This window comes from Podarcis bocagei (genome assembly GCF_964188305.1).
Source record: "Podarcis bocagei genome assembly, chromosome: 16".
Lineage (NCBI taxonomy): Eukaryota > Metazoa > Chordata > Lepidosauria > Squamata > Lacertidae > Podarcis > Podarcis bocagei.
This window is the reverse complement of record NC_138142.1, coordinates 24615419-24635387: the sequence shown is the minus strand read 5'-3', so window position 1 is coordinate 24635387 and position 19969 is coordinate 24615419. Positions and strand designations below refer to the sequence as shown.

The window sequence follows — 19969 nt, the reverse complement described above, 5'->3', positions numbered from 1 at the left end:
TGATGGGCCACAAGGATTAGGGGTGCATAGCTGAGGCTATGGGCTTCCCCACCCACAGGAAAGCATCAGAATGGACACCTTTCCTTTCCCAATCACCCACCCACAAGAGGAGGCTGACTTCTCCCCAGCCAAGGGACCGCGACAAATGGGAAATCAGCCACCCAAAGGCCATGCAACAGGAAAACTATGTGACCACTTTAAGCGTAGAACCCATTATTGCTCACACCAAGGTTGTCTTTCAATGGAGAACAATAGTGAAATTAAAAAAGGCCAAGGAGGCATGAACATTTGTGGGGCTGGCAAGACAAGCATTTTGCAACCTGAGAATCTCGGCAGTCCTTTAAGAGAAGGATGAGGGACCTCTGGAGGCCCTCCAAAGACTCTCTTTTTAAATTCTTGCAGCTCTTCCCAAAATTCACCGAAAAAGGATTGGTATGAGAAGTTGAAAAGAGGAGACACCTGTTGAAGTTAAAACTCCACAAAGAGTCAACCTTTCTTAACAGATCCTCACAATCACAGGAGTTTTTGTTGATGGCCTTTCAAATACTAGTTGCTGGCAGGGGTGTCATCTGGGTCAGGGGGCTGAGCCCCCCCCCATTTTCAAGGAGGGGGCTGGACTCCCACAATATTCTGTGATTTGCAGTGGGCTCCGCCGGGCCTTCCCACAGCTACGACAGGCCCTGCCAGGTCTACCTGCGGCTGCAACTGGTCTCCTCCCACTATATGACGTCACATATGCTTGCCAGGGTCCCCCAAAGTTGGGTGGAACCCAGCGCATTTGGTTGCTGGGTATAACCAGGACTTTTTTCAGCTGCAATTCTCCAGAACTCAGTTCTGGTACCTCTAAGATGGACACCATTGCCATTATAAGAGAACAAGAAAGGTGTTCATGTTGAGTTCCAGCACCTCTTTTTCTAGAAAAATAGTCCTGGGTACAACAAGTGGAGAGAGTTTCTGCTGTGCTCATGCAGGCTTCCTCAAAGAGACATCTGATTGGCCTCTGTGAGAACCAGATGCTGGGACAGATGGGCTTTTCTTAGGTGAGTCAAGATTTGGAGTTTTCCTCTCCTTTCCCTTCCACCCCAGTGAAATCAGGCATCCCTGGGATTCTGACAGACATGCAATAGAGCTATTGCTGCCCCAGTCCTACACGAGAACTAAGCCATGAACCTCCAGCCTTCAGGAAGTGAGAGGTTGGGGGTGGTGGCCAAGGGTTGAAGTGGGAGCAGCCAGGACCCCTCGACTAGCACCCAACTTTCATCTCAAGGGAGAAAGGGCAATGTTCTCTCTCCTCGGCACCCACTTGAGTTCCTGCGCGATGGCTGCGATCTGCTCCACACGGTCCTGGTGGGCGGCCAAGTCGCTTTCAAAGGCCTCGTGCTTGCGCATCAGGGCTCTGATCTCATACAGAGATGCCGATTCGTAGTCCTTCTGTGAGAGCATCTCCTCCTTCCCTGCGGTGGGAGGAAGCAGAGCTGGGGTGAGAGGCTGGGCCAGGAGCAGAGCAACGAAGAGTGGAATATGAAGAGTGGGATGGGCACAGGAGGAGAGGGGATCTCCGCCTTTGGATCTGTCCTGTGACCTCTCCTCTTAGGCCCCAACCCTCCCCCACAGACCTCCTGCTCCCCCAAAAGGAGTGAAAGAGAACCTTTCACTAACTTTTGGGAAGAGGTAGGTGAATCCTGCCACTACTCATTAAGTACCGTAATTTATTACCATGTGATTAAATTTGATTGTTTGGTAACTGGATTCTAGAGCGCTCTAGTATTTATTATGAGATTGGCTAACACTGATCACATTGGAGGTATCTAGTGAAGGAGAGGCTCTGTTTTATGTGAAGCAAGATTATTGTGTTTTAGAATCCAATGTGAACACTGCTAAGTTGAATAGAGCAGTGTTTCCCAACCTTTTTTGGGCAAAGGCACACTTGTTTGATGAAAAAAATCTCGAGGCACACCACCATTACAGCCCCGTGACGTCAGCGCGCAGCGTCACGCCGGGAGGGACGCACGAAAGTGTAAGTTTCAATTTTTTCCCCTCCCCCTTGCCGGGGAACCTCCAAGCTTTGGGGGTGGGGGGGGGGAGGAGGCAGCAAAGCGAGGCAGGAAGGAGAGCGCGGCTTGGCTGGGTGAGCTTTGGCAGGGGCAGGGAATGAGAGCCGCGAGGCGGGCGCTGCGGACGGAGGCGCTGCCCGCCGAGCTCGCAGGCAGCCAGACGGCGAGAGCCCCGCGCTGGGCGGCCTCTCCTCGCCGCCGCCGCCCCGCCTCTCGCCGCCCGACTCGCCCGCCTCCCTCCAGGCAACATCTCGCGGCACACCAGGCAACATCTCGCGGCACACTAGTGTGCCGCGGAACAGTGGTTGGGAAACACTGGAATAGAGGGTTGGAGCGCTTCTTCTCTGCTTGAAAGAAAAGGGAGCAAAGCTGCAGGAGAAGGCAAAAAGTTGGAATCTCTCATAGGAGCTGCAAGGCGTGGCCTAACTGAAAACATTATGTTTTAATTTATCTGTATAATTATCTGCAGGGGAAGCTTTTGAATGTTCAAGTCTGGGCATTGGTTTAATTTCCAAAGAAGGGAGTCAGTCATATATACGATTCGAGCTTCTTAGCTGTGTTTTCGCTACCCTTACTTCAACACTATTGTCCTGAAAATCTACCCATAATTAGGCTTAAAAAACCCGTGAAAGAGAATGTATGGGGGAGGATAGTGGATTGGGAGGCAGAAAGCTCTGGCCCCGCCTACTTTTGGCCCCGCCTACTTTTGGCCCCACCTACCCCTGGCATGTAGTTCCAAAAAGTTTTCCCCAAGGGAACGGAACCCTTGATATAAAAGCAGTTTCCTGCCCCTGGAATAGAGGGAGGGGCTCAATTGCGGGCAGGTTACCTCTGGTCCAGGTCTCGTGCAGGGTGGCTTTCTGCTTAAATTTCTCAGCCAGGTGGTCCAGGCGCTCCAGGCGCCTGATCTCGGTCAGCAGCCATTCCTCATAGCCTTTCTCAACCTGCTCCAGCCCCTTCCAGGCATTTGCAATATCCTGCAGGCAAACACAGGGCAGCTTCAGCCTAGCTCAGTTGGTAGAGCATGAGGCTCCTTAATCTCAGGGTCGTGGGTTCGAGTCCTGAATTGCAGGAAGTTGGACTGGATGAACCCTCACGGTCCCTTCCAACTCTACAGCTATTCGACTCTCCCCTCGAAGTGGCAGCTGTGCCCACCAGGAGCTGGTGCCCAGGCAGAAACCTGGGAAAGAGATCCTCCCTGGCACTTGGGCTCATAGCCTACAGGCACATCTGTGCCCACTCTTGACACCCCCTGGCTCAATGGACACCTGGTTGGGGACCAGGAGTGTGTGCACTCACCCCAATTTTTAGCCTCTGTTAAACAGAAATGTTTCAAAACCTTACAATACCTGCTTGTGCAGAGCAGGGTAGGGAACTGGATCTGGCCCCTGGGCCTGATTCTTAACTTTCCCTTCCCTCGTGAGCCAAGTTTTTGCCTGCTTTGTTGGGAACCACCTCAAACCACTTTCCACATAGTTGGACACACTTGGACACAGTTTACTGTCTCCATTGGGACCCCCAAGCTTAATTAAGATCCAATTGACTAGCTTTCACTTGGAACAGCCTCCCAAGGGAAGACTGGCCCTGTCACTGCTTTTGCTTTTTTAGACTGGCAAGCAAGGATGGTTTTATTTCAGCCATCTTCTGGGGAGCTTTGTTTCTCATCCCCCCCACCTGCCCTATGCCCACCTGCCACCCTGTGACTTACAGAGACCATCTTCCCCTCGGAGGGCATGAAGGCCGGGCGGTTGCTGAGGCGCAGTTTTGTCTGCAAAGTGTTGAAGTTGATCTCCAGCTGGCATTTCTCCTGCACGCGGGGGGGCTTGTGCACGCGCCGGTAGTCCCGGAAGTCCTCCAGCTTGCGCTGCATGGCGCTCATGCTCTTCTCTGGCACGCGGTTCTCCAGCCATGGGATGGTGCGCCGGATCCATTCCAGGAGCTGACCGGGAAGAAACAGAAGGTGGCCTTAGTTGGCTGTTTGGGGCTGCGGAATCGAGACATGCTGTCCTGTATACAGTGGTGCCCCGCAAGACGAATGCCTCGCAAGACGAAAAACTCGCTAGACGAAAGAGTTTTCCGCTTTGGAGGTGCTTCGCAAAACGAATTTCCTATGGGCTTGCTTCGCAAGACGACAATGTCTTGCGAGTTCCTGCTGGTTTTTTTCCCTTTCCCCCCTCTTTTTCTAAGCCGCTAAGCCGCTTATCAGCTGATCCGATCAGCAGATAAGCAGCTAAAAGCCGCTAAAAGCCGCTAATAGCGCTAATAGCGCTAATCCGCTAATCCTTCAATGGGCTTGCTTTGCAAGACGAAAAAACTGCTAGACGAAGAGAATCACAGAACGGATTCTTTTCGTCTTGCTAGGCACCACTGTACTGCCAACCTCTTGAGACCTAGAAGCCCACCTTTAGCCCAAACAACCATTTTGGGGGCCCACGTCTTAATCTTTTACCATATCTTTGGGCTGCTGCCATGACCCAACTTGGATGCAACAGCAGTGCAAGTGTGGATCTGTGATTCCCCTCCCACCGACCCACGAAAGCTTCAAGGGAAGTAAGCAAACAAGCATTAAATGCTGGGACAGGTTGGGCCCTGTGAGCCGAACCCAGGAATTCAGCTTCTGAGTTCAGTGCTCTGTTTCTTGGTAGGAAGGTATTGGCCTGGAGATGTCAAAGGGGCATTGCTTTGGGGGACTTCCGCACGGGTAGTTTCAAGATACCTCGCTGGCCAGCTTCTCGTACTCCTGCATCAGTTTTTCATTCTCTTGATTGACAGCAAGCACCTTGCAGATCCTGTTAGCTGCCGTCTCAGCCTGGAAGAGAAATGCACTTGCTGGTTAGAAATGGGAATAGTCAATAACAACACCAAAGAGCTGTGGGCAGGGAGGAAGCATAAAGAGATCATCTAGATTAGACCGGGAGTTGGTGGGCATCAAGTGAAAGACATGCCAGGGCATTCAGAGCTTTGAAAACTTCCCTTGGTGCGAAAATTTGCCTCCTATGTGATTATAGAAATATAGAATTGTTAAACAAAACAAGATAGAGAGTTATACCAGCGACTGACTGACTGAGAGGGAAGGATGGTCAATAACAGGATTGGAAAACTTGGAAGTAATAAAGAAGAAAGCAGAAAATAAATGATGGACATTAGCTCTTGAAATCCAGAACATGGGACGTCCCATTGAAATTATTTAATTCGGACTCTATAATTGGCTGTATTGTTTTCATCTGCTATTTTAAAACTATTTTTGATTGTGGATTTTGCTATAGTCTTATTTTAAAAGGCACGGTCTGTTGTGCATGTATATAAATATGTTGTGGCTAGAACACAGGAAGATGCCTTATACTGTGTTCACCTAGCTCAGTATTACCTACACTGACTGGCAGCAGCTCTCTAAGGTTTCAGGCAGGGGACTCTCCCAGCCACACATGGAGATGCCGGGGATTAAACTCAGGACCTTCTGCATGCCAAGCAGATGCTCTTTCATAGAGCCCTAACCTTTCCCCAAGCTGTCTTGATAATCAAATATTTTGTCTCATGTTTGTGGTCTGTAGCTCAAACTGCTACCACCACCATTAAATCCATCAATACCATCATCTTTGGCTCCAGAAGGCAAGACTGGAACCAATGGGTAAAAAATTCAGCGAAGTAGATTTCAAGCAAACTTCGATATAAATTTCCTAAGAGTAATAGCTGTCCAACCACTAATGCAGGCTGCCTTGAGAGAGGGTGAGCTCTCCTTTGCTGGAGGCAGTTATGCTGTGTCTTGATGGCGGCCTGTTAGGGATGCTTTAGATGCATCCTGCACTGAGCAGTGGGTTGTCATAGAAGATCCCCAATTCAATGATTCTAAAAGGAAGAAGGAACTGGGCTAGCATAGTTCTCTGCTGCAGATATGTAGACCCAGGGGGAAATGCTGCTACCGCTTCTTTTTGCTTACCTGCTCTGCCCCTGCAAAGGCGTGGTAGAAGCAGGAGACGTAGGTCATGATGGCTTTCTCGTCCGGTTTGGGGGTGTTGACAATATCTGTGGGAAGAAGACAAAAGCTGAAGGAGGAGAGCAGCGAGGCGCTCAGTAGAGAGGGCTACTCGTTAATGCTGCTGAATTATATTGATGGCGCAAATGGGGATACATTGCCAAGAGAATTGGTCTTAAATACAACCCTGGCAGTTCAAAATGGTAATTACAATTCAAAGGAAAACAGCCCAAAATCTTACACTGAACGCTAGGTACCACTCGCTCTGGAATACAGCTACAATGGAGAAAAATCACTCTTAATTTGATATTTCGACAAGGGCAAGAGAGCTCAGTTGGTAGAGCTGAGACTTAAGCTAAGGGTTGTAGGTTCGAGCCCCAAGCTGGGAGAAAGATCCCTGCATTGCAGAGGGTTGGACTAGATGACTCTTGTGGTCCCTTCTAACTCTACAATTCTGTGATTCTATGCTCACTTTCAGATGCTTTTTATATGATTTGGCATCATTTTAATGACAACCCTTATCAAAAGCCTGACAAATCTGGGACAATACTTGGCAATCAAATGGCACTAATATAAAACAGCACTTTACGAGAATACAACTTTAATTTTCACTTTTTTCTATCATGACTTGGGCTTGGTTACTTAACCCATGTGTAACAGCACTTATTTTATGTGCTTATTTTATGGTCTTGTTTCTCAACTTATAATTTTCATCTGCTGCTATAACTACTCTCTCTGTTTTATATATATGATAAAATAAAATAAAAAAACTTTACCAAAAATTTTTAAAAATAGAGCAGGCACTTCAGAAGAAGGCTACCTGGCCTGTGGCTTGCAAGCAGGTCCAGCAGAAACCAGAGGGGGGTTTGGCATAGCAGATGGGTCTGGGGAAGATAAGTCTTAATTTGCTCTTGGGCCCTTTGGGAGGCTGATTTGCCTCCCTTACAAAAGACAGGTGCTTATCCCACTTCAGACCCATTTCATCACCCTTCATCCCTAAACTCTCTCTCTCTCTGTTGGTTAGAGCATGCTGCTGATAACACCAAGGTTTCAGGTTTGATTCCCATATGGGACATATTCCTGCATATTCCGGCATTGCAGGGGGTTGGATTAGAGCAGGGTTTCCCAGACTTGGGTATCCAGCTGCTTTTGGACCACAGTTCCCATAATCTCCGACCATTGGTCCTGCTAGCTAAGGATGATGGGAGTTGTAGTCCAAAAACAGCTTGCGACCCAGGTTTTTGAAACTGTGGACTAGAGGATCCTCAGGGTCTCTTCCAACTCTCTCACTCAAACACAAACACACACACGGTGCCTGGCTCCTCACCTTCTGCATCCAGCATCTTAGGGATATCCAGATACTTCTCAGCCACCTCAAAGGCTGTGTTGAGATTCCCAATGGGGTCATCCTGTGGACAGACAGACACAGTTGCTCAGAACGAATCGCTACACCATGGCAGGGAGTAGCTGGCAGGGTTACAGGTGAGGATGAGTCAGAAGGTGGACAGCTCCTAACTGAGACACTACTTATTGCTGCTCATGCTGAACTTGCTACAGGTATGAGAAGCTGCTTTGTGCTGCTGAGACTCTATCTATCAAGACCAGTCTCCATCTCCTCTGATAGGCGGCAGCTCTCCAGGGTCTTGAGCAGAGAAGGGTCTTCCCCGTTTCTACCTCATCTGTTAAACTGGTGACACCAAGAACTGAACCTACAATCTTCTTCTTTTTTTTTAAAGCAATTTTTATTGGTTTTTCACCTTTTATAAAAACATGACACACACAAAAAAGACAAAGACAAAAACATGTATAATTTCAGAAAATCCTACTTTCTTAACCTTGTTCCTTGACTTCCCCCCACCCCCCTTCATGCATCCCAATTCCCATAATTTTGTCAGCAAGTTATTATTTCTCCTCTTTACCATCTTAATATTACATCTTTTATGAAAAATAAGTTTTTTCCTAAGTTGGACTCAAATTCCCTTCCATCGATTTCCCATTTTGTATTAGATAAAAGTCATATTAACTAAACCCAAAAGTCATAAGTGTTTTTAAAGTTCTATTCTTCCCTCCCTCCCATCCCCGGTTTTTGTCCCTTCCCCAATACGTGTCCAAAATAACAGTTCTTAGCCTGGATTCCTCACATCCGAGGCTTTCAAGTCTCTTTCAGAAAGTAAAGATGGAAAGTACCAACCAGAAGCTTACACTAGTGGAGTATAAGCAAGGAGACTTTTGGATCACATCGATTACAAATCTGCGAAAGATGCAAAAGACGAAGGAGGAGGCCCCTGGAGTATATGGAATACAGGAACTTAAAATAAAGAAGAAATATGATTGGGGCCCCCACTCTGACTCTGAAGATGCATGGCCTGTGGAACTTTTGCAGCAGTTGTTCTTAAATACTCTGGTGGGAAGAGAACCTGGTTTGATGGGGATAGAACTCCTTCGAGATTCGACGACCAACATAAAGGACTACCAACAAGAACCTACAATCTTCTGCATGCAAAGCAGACTCTCAGCCACTGAGCTACACCCTTAGCAAAATGCCCACCCTTAGCAAAATGCCCACCATAATGGTGGACAGGGACGAAGCAGTGGGTCTTTGGGCCCAGACACACAGGGGTCAGATTGCTGGCAATGAGCGCCACAAGGAGAGTCCTATTTGCTCTAGCTGGGTGATTGGCGGGGCAGGGGGGCGGGTACTGGAAATCACAGGTTGACTCAAGGACAAAGATGTCAGCAGACACCGCAGAGATCGCAAGCAGAGAGCCTGAAAGGAATGGGCACAGCCAGGAAGACGCAAGAGGAAGACAGTACCTTTCTGAGCTTGGCGTAGTCAATGAGGTCAGGGCGGTGCCTGTGGATCAGGGCGCAGAGTGCCAGGCCATCCTTCCAGCTGGTGGGCAGCACATGGGCATGGAGAGAGAAGAGGGAAAGAGTGAATGAGTGAGTCCTGGGTCTCTTCAGCTGGGTCTGGGTGGCCTCCAGCTTTGGTCCAACATCCTTTGTCAGAGAAATGGCGGCTGCCCCATACAGGTATGGAAAGGCACAGGGTGCAAATGAAGAGGAAAAGGGAGGAACAGAAGCAGACATTGCGGAAGGAGCAAATCTAGTCCATAGAGAGGAGTGGAACCTCAGGCTCAGGGAACAGATGCGGCCCTCCAGGCCTCTCTATGCGGCCCTGGGAACTCTCCCCAAACCACGTCCCTCAACAGGCCTGCTTTGCGCCTTCCTGGGATGCTTTTGCCTGGCTGAAATGTGTCCCTACATATCTTTAGGCACCAGGCAAAAACTTTCTTCTTCTCCTATGCCTTTGGCTAATTAAACAATCAATGGTCTTTTTTAAGCTGTAGGAAGAGGACACTGTTTTTCTTTGTCATTATGTTATGCATTTTTAAAAATATATGTTGTAAACCGCCCTCAGATCAAAGGCGGCATAGAAATTTTAATAATAAGAATATTCATCCAATGCTCCAGCCACATTTGCCTCTGGGTCTGCCCTACATGGCCCTCAGAAGGTTGCCCTGAAAGGAATGTGGCCCTCGGGCTGAGCAAGGGGGCCCCCTGGCCAGAACTGGCTTCCTTCTTCCTGCAGGAACATTGGCCCTGTTGCCCTCTTGGCAGAGGAGGCTGGTTGCAGGAAATTAGCCCAGGAGCTAAGTCCCTTTTGGCACCCAGCTCTGGTGTTGTTCCTCCATGCCAGGGAGCTGTGCTGCATCAGTTTCAAGCCAACAGTCAGGCAAACAAATGCTGAATCCAGCTGGTAGGTGTATTTATTTATGTTTAAATATCCCTATTGCAGAGTTGGGGTTCTGCAAAAGCTCTTTTGCCTCAAAGCAGGCAGAACTGGGAACTGGGGGAGGCTCCTCACACTGAATGGAACCAGGGACAAAGCCCTGACTGCCCCCCCCCCCACAATCCCACCCCGTTTTCCTTTAGGGAATTCTGTCTTTGGCAAACAGAAAGTTTATTTATTAATTTTGTTGCATTTTTATCCGGCATTTTTCACCTGAGGAGCTCAGGGTATTGCAGATGGTCCGCCTCCTCATTTAATCCCTGCAACACCCCCCTCCCATTAACCTATCAGGCAAGTGCCATAGAATCATAGAATTGTAGAGCTGGAAGGGACCACGAGGGTCATCTAGTCCAACCCCCTGCAAGGCAGGAATCTTTTTGCCCAATGTGGGGTTTGAACCCTCAGCCCTGAGATTAAGAGTCCCATGGCTCTGCTGCCTTAGCTCTGTTTTTATATATGGAAGGGTTTTTAAAATATTTGGGTTTGTTTATATACAGAATTGCTTTTCATTTGAATTATTTTACACTTTTTCTTGTTCTGCCATTGTAACTATTGTATTTGTTTCATAGTTATGTGTTTTATTGCTGTAAGCCGCCCTGGGAAGGGTGGGCAAGAAATCCAATTCAACAAACTAACAAAAACCATTAGCCATAGTTTTATTTGTCAAATAAAAGCACCTGCCAGTGATGCTTTGGCTGAGATCCTCGCATCGCAGGGGGTTGGACTAGATGACCCTTGGCATACCTTCCAACTCTACAATCCTATGATTCTATTCTTCTTATTCCTCCTCATCTTCTTGTATCCTGGCTGCGTAGAAATCTTGTCGCTCCAAACCCTCTTTTGCTATGCACAGCCTGTGCACTTGTAAGCGTGTAGCAAACAATTAATGCAGCTCAAATTGTGTGTGACCCCCCTCCCCCTCCCTTGCTTTATACCTGATGTGGAAGTTTTGCACGTTGACATTGCGGTAGGGAGCAGTCTTCCTCTGGCACCACAGCAGCAGCCCCTCCTTGGCTGAGGTTTCTGGAAAGGAAGGAAGGAAGGAAGGCTCAGGCAATGGACCCTCTGCGCTGGCTAAGACCCAAGAGTTCCCTTGATGCCCGGCAGGGACACTGGCTCTTGCCTACTCTTGTCCGCTCAGAGTAGATGGCATTTTCTACTATCGACTGACAGCAACTCTCCAAAGTCTCAGCGAAAGTCTCAGCCAGTGTGGTTCAGAGCGGTGGACTCGTAATCTGGGGAACCAGGTTTGTGTCTCCGCTCCTCCACATGCAGCTGCTGGGTGACCTTGGGCTAGTCACACTTCTCAGAAGTCTCTCAGCCCCACTCACCTCACAGAGTGTTTGTTGTGGGGGAGGAAGGGAAAGGAGATTGTTAGCCGCTTTGAGACTCCTTAGGGTAGTGATAAAGTGGGATATCAAATCCAAACTCTTCTTCTTCTTCTTTCCCATCATTACACCTTCCTGCAATGCACTTGCTCCAGCACCACTAAGCCATGCCAGCCTGCCCACCTATTGCAGGGCGGCCCATTCCCATTGCCAGTGGCTTTTCAGGATTCCCAGCAAAGGACACCCTTTCCCATCACCTGACACATGGCAGATTTAACTGGTGGTGCTGGGAGTTGAGCTTTGGGGCCTTCTGCAATTGAGGGGGTGGGGAGACCAGCACCAAAGACTGTCATTGTTGGTCAGCTGCCGGGGGGGGGCACTCCAGAGTTAGCAGGCTCCCCATTCTGGCCTGGTTGCTGATCTGCCTGGGTGTTGCTCCCTTTTCTGAGCAGAGGCCAGAGTGAGAGAAGCAGAAGCCACTGTCTCTACCTTCCCTGCTTGCTCCCTCTGGGCAGCAGCGCATATTGCAGTCAGAAAGAAGAGGACAAGGGAAAGGGCAGTGAGGAGCATGGCAAAAAGGGCTATGAGACTCTAAGCTGGTCCTGTTCCCTCTTCCACTTGGGTCCTAGGAAAATAGGAAGCTGCATTGTACTGAGTTAGACCCTTGGTCTGTCTGGCTTAGTATTGTCTACACTGACTGGCAGATGCCACTGGGGACTGAACCCAGGTGGCAAGCGAGCCAACAGCTCTTCCCTTAAAAAAAGCAGACCGGGATGCCGCGAGGGGCTTGTGTGCCCTTGTGTTCACCTTCCACCGAGATGTCCTGGATGGCAAATCGAAGTATGATTGTCCAGATCATGCCCAGAGTCATCTTCAGGTTCCCATCCACGATTTCTGGAAAAGAAGGAGGGGATGGAGGGAGCTTAGAGAACCACAGTGTCAACAAAACTGCACAAATGAGACATGGATTTTCACCAAAGGGATTCCAAACATGTTTGGAGATATAATCTCCTTCTGTGGGGGCACAAACTGGGGAAGGATGTCTGTCCAAAACATCTGGAGAGCAAGTCTGGATTCAGTAATTCTTGGGCTTATTTATGTACCACTTTTGGGCCCAGAGACCCAACAACTAAAGCAAATTCAGGAGGAGGCCTATCTGTGGCTCTGTTAGCAGCAATGATAGCTAAACTGAGCCTCCAAGTTCAGATAAAGTGTATCTCTGAATATCAGTTGCTGGAAGCAAGCAACATGCAGGAGTTATACAGCCAGTTCAGCCCCTGTCCATGTAAATGTTATGTCGGGATTTCATTGCTCCAATGCATTTTATTTACTGATCCTAATTTTGTTTTGGCTGCCTTCTTGTGGTCCATTTGCCTGCATCCTTCAGGAGCTCTTGGCAGCCTGAGTTTTGCCAGGCTGAATAATTTGGTACTATCCACTCCTTTACCCATTGCTCACCCTGACTCCAGATTGTTTATGAATAAGCTAAATCGTACCAGTTCTAGTACAGATCTTTGAAGGGGACCTTGCAATTTACTTTAACCTATAAAGGTAGCATTGTTGAGTGGGACATCCATCTGCTCAGAGGGCTGTACTGGTTGCCAATATGCTGTTCAAGCTTTCACTTTTACATTTAAAGCCCTTAACAGCTTAACCTGAGGAACGACCTCATCCCCATGCACACCTGTTCTTCAGCATCCATGATCATTGGCCGTGCTGGCTGGGGATGATGGGAGTTGGAAAACAACATCTGGATAGCACCATGTTGGCTACTCCTGGCTCTTAGAGCACCGCACGCCCCAGAGATGTGCTTAGCATGCACTACAAACCAGGCTTTTAGTGTTACATCTCCAGCCCTCTGGAATGAGTTCCCAAACAAAACACTCACCCTCAGCACCAATAGATACCAGCTTGACCCCCTTGCTGGCGATGAAGTCTAGTGCCTTGTTGACATTGGCGATCTTGTGGAAGCGCATCTTCCCTTTATCTGGCTTTGGCAACCTTTCACCTTTGGGGAGAAGAGGAAGAGGAGGGAAGATGGAGGACGAGGGAGAGTCAAATATAAAGTATTCGTTCAAAGCAACACCATCAACAGGAAACTAATATATTATCTTAAAGATTTCAAAATGAAACATCACAAAGGAGGTTGCAACAGACCTATTGCTAACTTCAACTAAATGTAGCAGATCCTGCCACTTGGTGATTTGGAGTCTTAGGCAGAAGTTGAACAAATGATAAAATTTTTATTGTGTCTGTGGCTTGCAAATTTTGCCTCAACCTCCCCGCTCCACATTTCTTGCCCCTGGGCAGCTCCACAGATCATCACCCTCCCCAAAGCTTTTATTTTATTTTATTAATAATACCTGAAATCACCTCCAGCAGAAGCATGAGCTTCAGGCCATTCCGGAAATCTTCCTCAATGTTCTCAATCTGCGTTCCTGCCTTCCTCAAGTGAGAGTTACACCAGGCAGTGAATGTCTGTGGGGAACACAATGGCAATGGTCAGCTGAATCACCGAATACCCATACACATCCCATCTCTGTTTTTATGATGAGTGCATTGAAATGCTAATGATTAAGCAGCACAAAGATGCCTTAAACCAGGGGTCAAAAAACTTTTTCCGCAGGGGGCCGGTCCGCTGTCCCTCAGACCTTGTGGGGGGCCGGACTATATTTTTTAAAAAAAATAAAAAATGAATGAATTCTTATGCCCCACAAATAACCCAGAGATGCATTTTAAATAAAAGGACACATTATACTCATGTAAAAACATGCTGATTCCCGGACCGTCCATGGGCCGGATTTAGAAGGTGATTGGGCTGGATCTGGCCCTGGGCCTTAGTTTGTCTACCCATGCCTTAAACAAATAAATAAAACACGCACACCGTAATTACTGAGGGTTGTATTCAACTAAAGAGCAGCTCAGCCTCTGCATATCAGTTTCTGGGGATCTCCAATACAAGGAGAACAGTGTTGCACACAGGCCGTGCTTGTGGTCTTCCCTGGGGGAATCTGGTTGGTCATTGTGAGGATGAGATGCTGTGAGGATGAGATGCTGTTGAGCTTTTTTATTTTTGGCCTTTTTTGAATTTTCACACACACACACACACACACACACACAAAACACCCCCCTTTCATGTGTCTGGGTTTTCCAGACATCTTGCCAATTTGCCGAAAATCCACCCGGATGCCATTTCCCTGCAAAATTTCTGGACATGTCTGGAAAACCTGGATGTATGGCAGCCCTAGGTAAAAAAATAAGTACATCTAGATATCAGACCCTCCCAGTGTCCCTGTTTTCTAGGGACAGTGCTGGATTTAGAGAAGCCATCCCAGTTGATCCTGGCATGCCCCACCTTTCCTTAGGTTGTTCTTATTTTCATCAGGTAAATGTTGGAAGGTATGAGCCAGCGAAATGAGTAACTATACAAACATTACAAGAAAGAAGCCCTGTATAGGAAATATTTTTTTAAATGTTTAATGTTTTATTGTTTTTTATATATGTTGAAAGCTGCCCAGAGTGGCTGGGGCAACCCAGTCACATGGGCAGGGTATAAATCATAAAATGATGGTGATGGTGATGGAATAGGACATCTCCATTTTCATCATAGAAATGTTGGAGGGCATGCGATCATTCAAATAAAGATACTGTACACGGCATTTATACTTGGCAGGCAGGTGTTAAACCAACACCGCTATGAGACTAGCACATCCTGGGTGACTGGTTTCTAAATCATGGTAAAAAATAAATACATCTAGCTATTCGGGGAAGCAGGTGACTGGCTGGGAGTTCCTTGTTTTTGGAGAAGAAGTGGGTATGTGCCTCTCTGTGTGTGAAATATGGCTAAACAGGTCCAATTGGAGCATATGGGATCATACATTGCCTTCAGTTCATTCCACAGCATCCTGATCTCAGCTCCCCTGCCTCCCACCCCGGTGCCTGGCCAAATTTAGACCTGGCCCTCAAGGTGCCTGCAATGAAGCAAGTTTCATGCAATGCCCTGAGTCTGCAGAATATATTTATGGCCAGCCACCTGGCGCCAACAGAATGGGAAGGATGGGGGAAGAGCAGTGTTTCCTGACCATCCCAGGGCACTGAGCTTATGTACAGCAGAGAGCGTACAGTGCAGGACGTGGCGATGGCAGGCACATGGCGAGATGTCACAACAAGCAGCTCCAGCTGGCAATTGGATCAATTGTTGCTGCATTTTGTTTTGTTGTCTCATTTTACATTACTGTATCGTAAGCCGCCTTGAGTGGGCCTTTTGCCTAAAAAGGTCAATACGCCGAACAATCTGAACAAACACATACCTGGAAGCGAGAGGGCAGCCACATTTGTTGCTTTGTGTGACTGCCTGGTTCTGGGTTCAGTTTCAGATTAAAATGGGTGTTCGGGTGAGGACACTGAACCCCTTTCTCCGCATTACCTTGTGTGCACTCCCTTGAAACTCTTACCTAGGGACTGACTACACTTCAAAGGTCTCCTCAGTCCAAGGATATTGTGGGGCCCACAGTGGTAGCAATGGGGTTAGGGGAAACTCCCCCCCCCCCATTTAAACAATTCCCAGAATCCTTTGGGAGAAGCAATGGCGATTAACCTGGCATATAGCCGATACTGTATACACATTTGTGTGTGCATGTAACTCAGGCAGGCCTGTAGAATTACGCGTCCAACAAACAGACAGAACAGACTCTGGAAAATCTGAACTGAGCAGCGGTTTGAGATGGGAACCCTTGGGGTCAGGGGCCAAATGCAGCCCTCCCAACTTCTCCCCTATTTATTGTTATTTTATTAATTGCGTTTACATTCCAGCATTTTCTTCAAGGAGCTCAGAGTGGTGCACGTGGTTCTCTCCCTCCACAATTAATCTCCACAACAACCCTGTAAGGCAGTAACCCAAGAGTCTTGCCTCAGACCGCACCCCTTCTCCCCCAACCCATGCACCCCACCAGCTCTGCTTTGCACCCTCGGTGAGTGTTTATGCCTGGCTGGAATGTGTCCTTGAGCTCTGACAATGCTCATTGTTTGCCTAGATGAGGGAGAGAGTGGGGGAAGTGTGTTGTTAGAAGCTACCCTGCTGTACACATGTGAAATGTACTCTTGCTCCACCTATTTTTGCTTATGACCCTATGCACTACTGATATGTGGCACCTCTGGAAAAAATATATATATCTCCATCTGTTCTAGAAACTGGGAGTCAGTACAACATTTCCAACAGCTTTAGGGTTTGGGGTCTGCTGGCACACAGCTGGTGCTCAGCACCTGTTTCTGATATTTGAATCGCTATGAATTGGTCTTGAATTGCATTCATTGTTCGTTGAATTCTCCAAAAAATGCACATGAACAAAGGACGGCAGTTCCGGAGGAACGGGCAAATGTGTGGAAACCACATTAGAATGGTCCTTACAACCTGCTGTTGTGTTTTTTCTTTAAAAACGAGCAGCTAAACACCAGAAGATGGCCATGAAGCACTAGATAGTAAAAATGGGTTCAGCCGCAAATCCTTCCTGCCCCCCAAATGCAATGGAATTTGGGATTTGTTTTACAGACATTTCAGGTTGGGGGCCATTTATTTGTTGGAAGCAGCAACATGAGGGCTAGAAACCAGGAAGCTGCCTTATCCCGTCAGATCATTAGTCTGTTTAGGTTGGCAGTGCCTACAGTGACTTGACAGTGACCCTCCTAGGGTCACAGCCCTGCTTGGAGATGCCAGCTGTTACATGCCACCCCAATATCCAAGCAACAACAAGACATTCCAGGGGTGCCTGCACTTACCCAGTGTTCACTTTCCTTGGAATGAGGGTCAGTGGAGACTGTGGTGTCTTTAGGAGACATGGTTTTATTTATACTTCTATACAAACTGAGCATGGGACGCGGGTGGCGCTGAGGGTTAAACCACAGAGCCTAGGGCTTGCTGATCGGAAGGTCGGTGGTTCGAATCCCTGCGATGGGGTGAGCTCCCGTTGCTTGGTCCCTGCTCCTGCCAACCTAGCAGTTCAAAAGCACACAGTGCAAGTAGATAAATAGGTACCGCTCTGACGGGAAGGTAAACAGCGTTTCCATGCGCTGCTCTGGTTCACCAGAAGTGGCTTAGTCATGCTGGCCAATTGACCTGGAAGCTGTCTGTGGACAAACGGCGGCTCCCTCGGCCAGTAAAGCGAGATGAGCGCTGCAACCCCAGAGTCATCCGCGACTGGACCTAATGGTCAGGGGTCCCTTTACTTTTACCTTTACAAACTGAGCATAAGGTGGAGGGTCTCACAGCAACACTCCTATCTTGCTCTCCTCTTTAGGTTTCCAGGGGGAGCTCCAAGTCCACAGTGCAAGGCATGTCTTTTCCAGCTTCCAGCTCTCTCACTCAGAACTCTGGCTTCCATCTACCAGCCAGGTGAGAGGTGGCTACTTGTGATTTATCTTGTATTTTATTCTGTGAACTGCCCTGAGATTTTTTGATGAAGGGTATATATAACCTTAATAATGATAATGATTTGCTCTATGGCACAGAGCAACTTATTTGGATATGCTAAATCGCAATGCTTAACAAGGAGCCAAAGTCATTACCTCGAGGAAGGAACTGGTTTGGCAATCTTTCTCTTGCATTTTCTTCTACCCCCATAGATACAGGATTGCACATTTGGAAAGGGAGACTTACAGCACCCAGACCCTCTCCCGCAAACTCAAAACACCAGGAATTAAACCAGCGACATTTTGCATGCAAAGCAGGTGCTCTGAGCTACACTCCTTCCTCTGTTAAGATTTGTGGGAATGGGATGGAGTAAGCTGAGCATGGAAAGGGGCAATTGGCCTGTTTAAAGTACAGTGGTACCTCAGGTTACATACGATTCAGGTTACATACGCTTCAGGTTACAGACTCCACTAATCCAGAAATAGTGCTTCAGGTTAAGAAGAAGAAGAAGAGTTTATCATTCCCCTTCAGGAGTCTCAAAGCGGCTAACATTCTCCTTTCCCTTCTTCCCCCACAACAAACACTCTGTGAGGTGAGTGGGGCTGAGAGACTTCAGAGAAGTGTGACTAGCCCAAGGTCACCCAGCAGCTGCATGTGGAGGAGCGGAGATGCGAACCCGGTTCCCCAGATTACGAGTCCACTGCTCTTAACCACTACACCACACTGGCTCCAGAACTTTGCTTCAGGATGAGAACAGAAATTGCGCGGTGGTGGCATGGCGGCAGTGGGAGGCCCCATTAGCTAAAGTGGTGCTTCAGGTTAAGAACAGTTTCAGGTTAAGTACGGACCTCCGGAACAAATTAAGTACTTAACCTGAGGTACCACTGTAGTCACACAGCATGCCCAAGAGCTCAGTCCTGCTTTTCTGGATGTATTAGCCTAATCTGCTTCCTGAGGTTCTGGTGGGGAAGAGCAACATTCACTCCACACCCACCCACCCACACCCCTGCCTCAAAACAACAACACCATTGCACTTTGTCCTCTCCTCAGATCTTTCCTGAATCCTCTGATTCCTTCTCCCTCCCAGTCCCCTTTCCTTTTGAGTCGTACCTGGGTAAAGGGAGCGACAACATTATTATTATTTCCCCCCAAAAAGTGCAGACATGCATTTTAAGCGTCAAACAGAATAGAAGGCGCTCCTAAAAATAGGCAGTTTTACAGAGGCATGGGTTCGTCTTTTAAAAAAAATAAAAATACAGTTGAGCTGCGTCTGCGCTTTAGTCTATTTCTAGAGACTCCTCGGAGGCAAGAATTTCGAGACAGGAATGTTGCAGGAAGCTTCCCAGCAACCACTGTGTAACCTGAATTAGCTGGCTTTTGAACCCAAAATAAATTAAGCTCCAAGGCGAGCACTTCTGCTGAGCTTCCAGTTGAACCAATAATGAATTTAATCCTGTTTTATTTTTAAACCCAAGTCTAAACCATTTTTAAAAAAGTGTTAAACTGTCAGCCTTCTGTGGAATCATGAGTAACTAGAAATGGCTGCCCAAAATATTTGCAATTGTGCTCTGGGACATCTGTGGCACACAGCCTCCCCCAAAGAATCGTGGGAACTGTGGCTTGTTAAGGGTGTTGAGAATTGTAGTTCTGTTAGGGCTAAACTACAGTTCCCAGGATTCATTTTGTGGGGGTACCATGTGCTCTAAATGTGTTTTAAATGTATGGTGTAATCCCTTACATCTCAATAACTCCAGCAGGAGAGAGAGATAAACACATGCTTAACACCCTCTTCCCATTGAAACCAATTGGAATTTAAAATATTTCACTTTGGCTAGGATTCTGCTCTATGTGGGGGCAGTATGGCCCAGTGGCTAGCCTTAGACTGGAGAGAGACGGGTTCAAATCCCCACTCAGCCAAGAAGCTCACTTGCTCCTTGGGATCAGCGACCCTAGGTCATAGGGTTATCGTGAGGATAAAATGAGGGCAGGAAGAGAAACATATACACTGCTTTGAGCTCATTGGAAGAAAAGTATTATTACAAATAATAACACAAGAATCATATTTACGGCTGCATATTCAGGCTTCAACAGATTTAATCCTAGCAGGCTGGGATCTCTCGTACCTCCTTGCAGGGAGCCTCTCTCACTGTTCAACACAGGGGGATGGAGAAACCACAGGCCTTGGGTTGCGGGCCAGATACAGACCCCCAGGCCTCTCTGTTTGGCTCTCATTCCTCAGTGGTCCTGCTTGGGGTACTCCTGGGGTGCCTTTGCATACCTGGAAGCTCCCTTGAGCTAGGATGACAAATCATCCTTGCTAGCCTGGATGGATGTGCAGATGTGTAGAGGAGGCACCTCTGGTTTATGTGGGGCTGGTTTAAAGTGATTCAGACACTGTTGGATTTTGGGGTGTTA

At 47.8% G+C, this 19969-nt stretch overlaps 1 protein-coding gene and 1 long non-coding RNA gene across 2 annotated transcripts in view; one reads left to right on the top strand and one right to left on the bottom strand.

Annotated features, from left to right (window-relative positions):
- Positions 1–19969, bottom strand: part of ACTN3 (actinin alpha 3) — a 42731-nt gene that overhangs the window by 8433 nt on the left and 14329 nt on the right. The window contains exons 2-12 of the mRNA XM_081175264.1: positions 13512–13626; positions 13037–13156; positions 11956–12042; positions 10756–10843; positions 8842–8920; positions 7355–7436; positions 5992–6077; positions 4771–4863; positions 3763–3993; positions 2884–3031; positions 1304–1454 (exon numbers count right to left, since the gene is read on the bottom strand). Coding sequence (XP_081031390.1) covers positions 1304–1454; positions 2884–3031; positions 3763–3993; positions 4771–4863; positions 5992–6077; positions 7355–7436; positions 8842–8920; positions 10756–10843; positions 11956–12042; positions 13037–13156; positions 13512–13626 — 1280 coding nt within the window. The remainder of the gene's footprint in view (positions 1–1303; positions 1455–2883; positions 3032–3762; positions 3994–4770; positions 4864–5991; positions 6078–7354; positions 7437–8841; positions 8921–10755; positions 10844–11955; positions 12043–13036; positions 13157–13511; positions 13627–19969) is intronic.
- On the top strand, positions 3–17566 carry LOC308576181. Its single transcript, XR_014003131.1, has 3 exons — positions 3–1040; positions 15961–16118; positions 17442–17566. It is a non-coding gene; the product is annotated as an uncharacterized lncRNA (long non-coding RNA).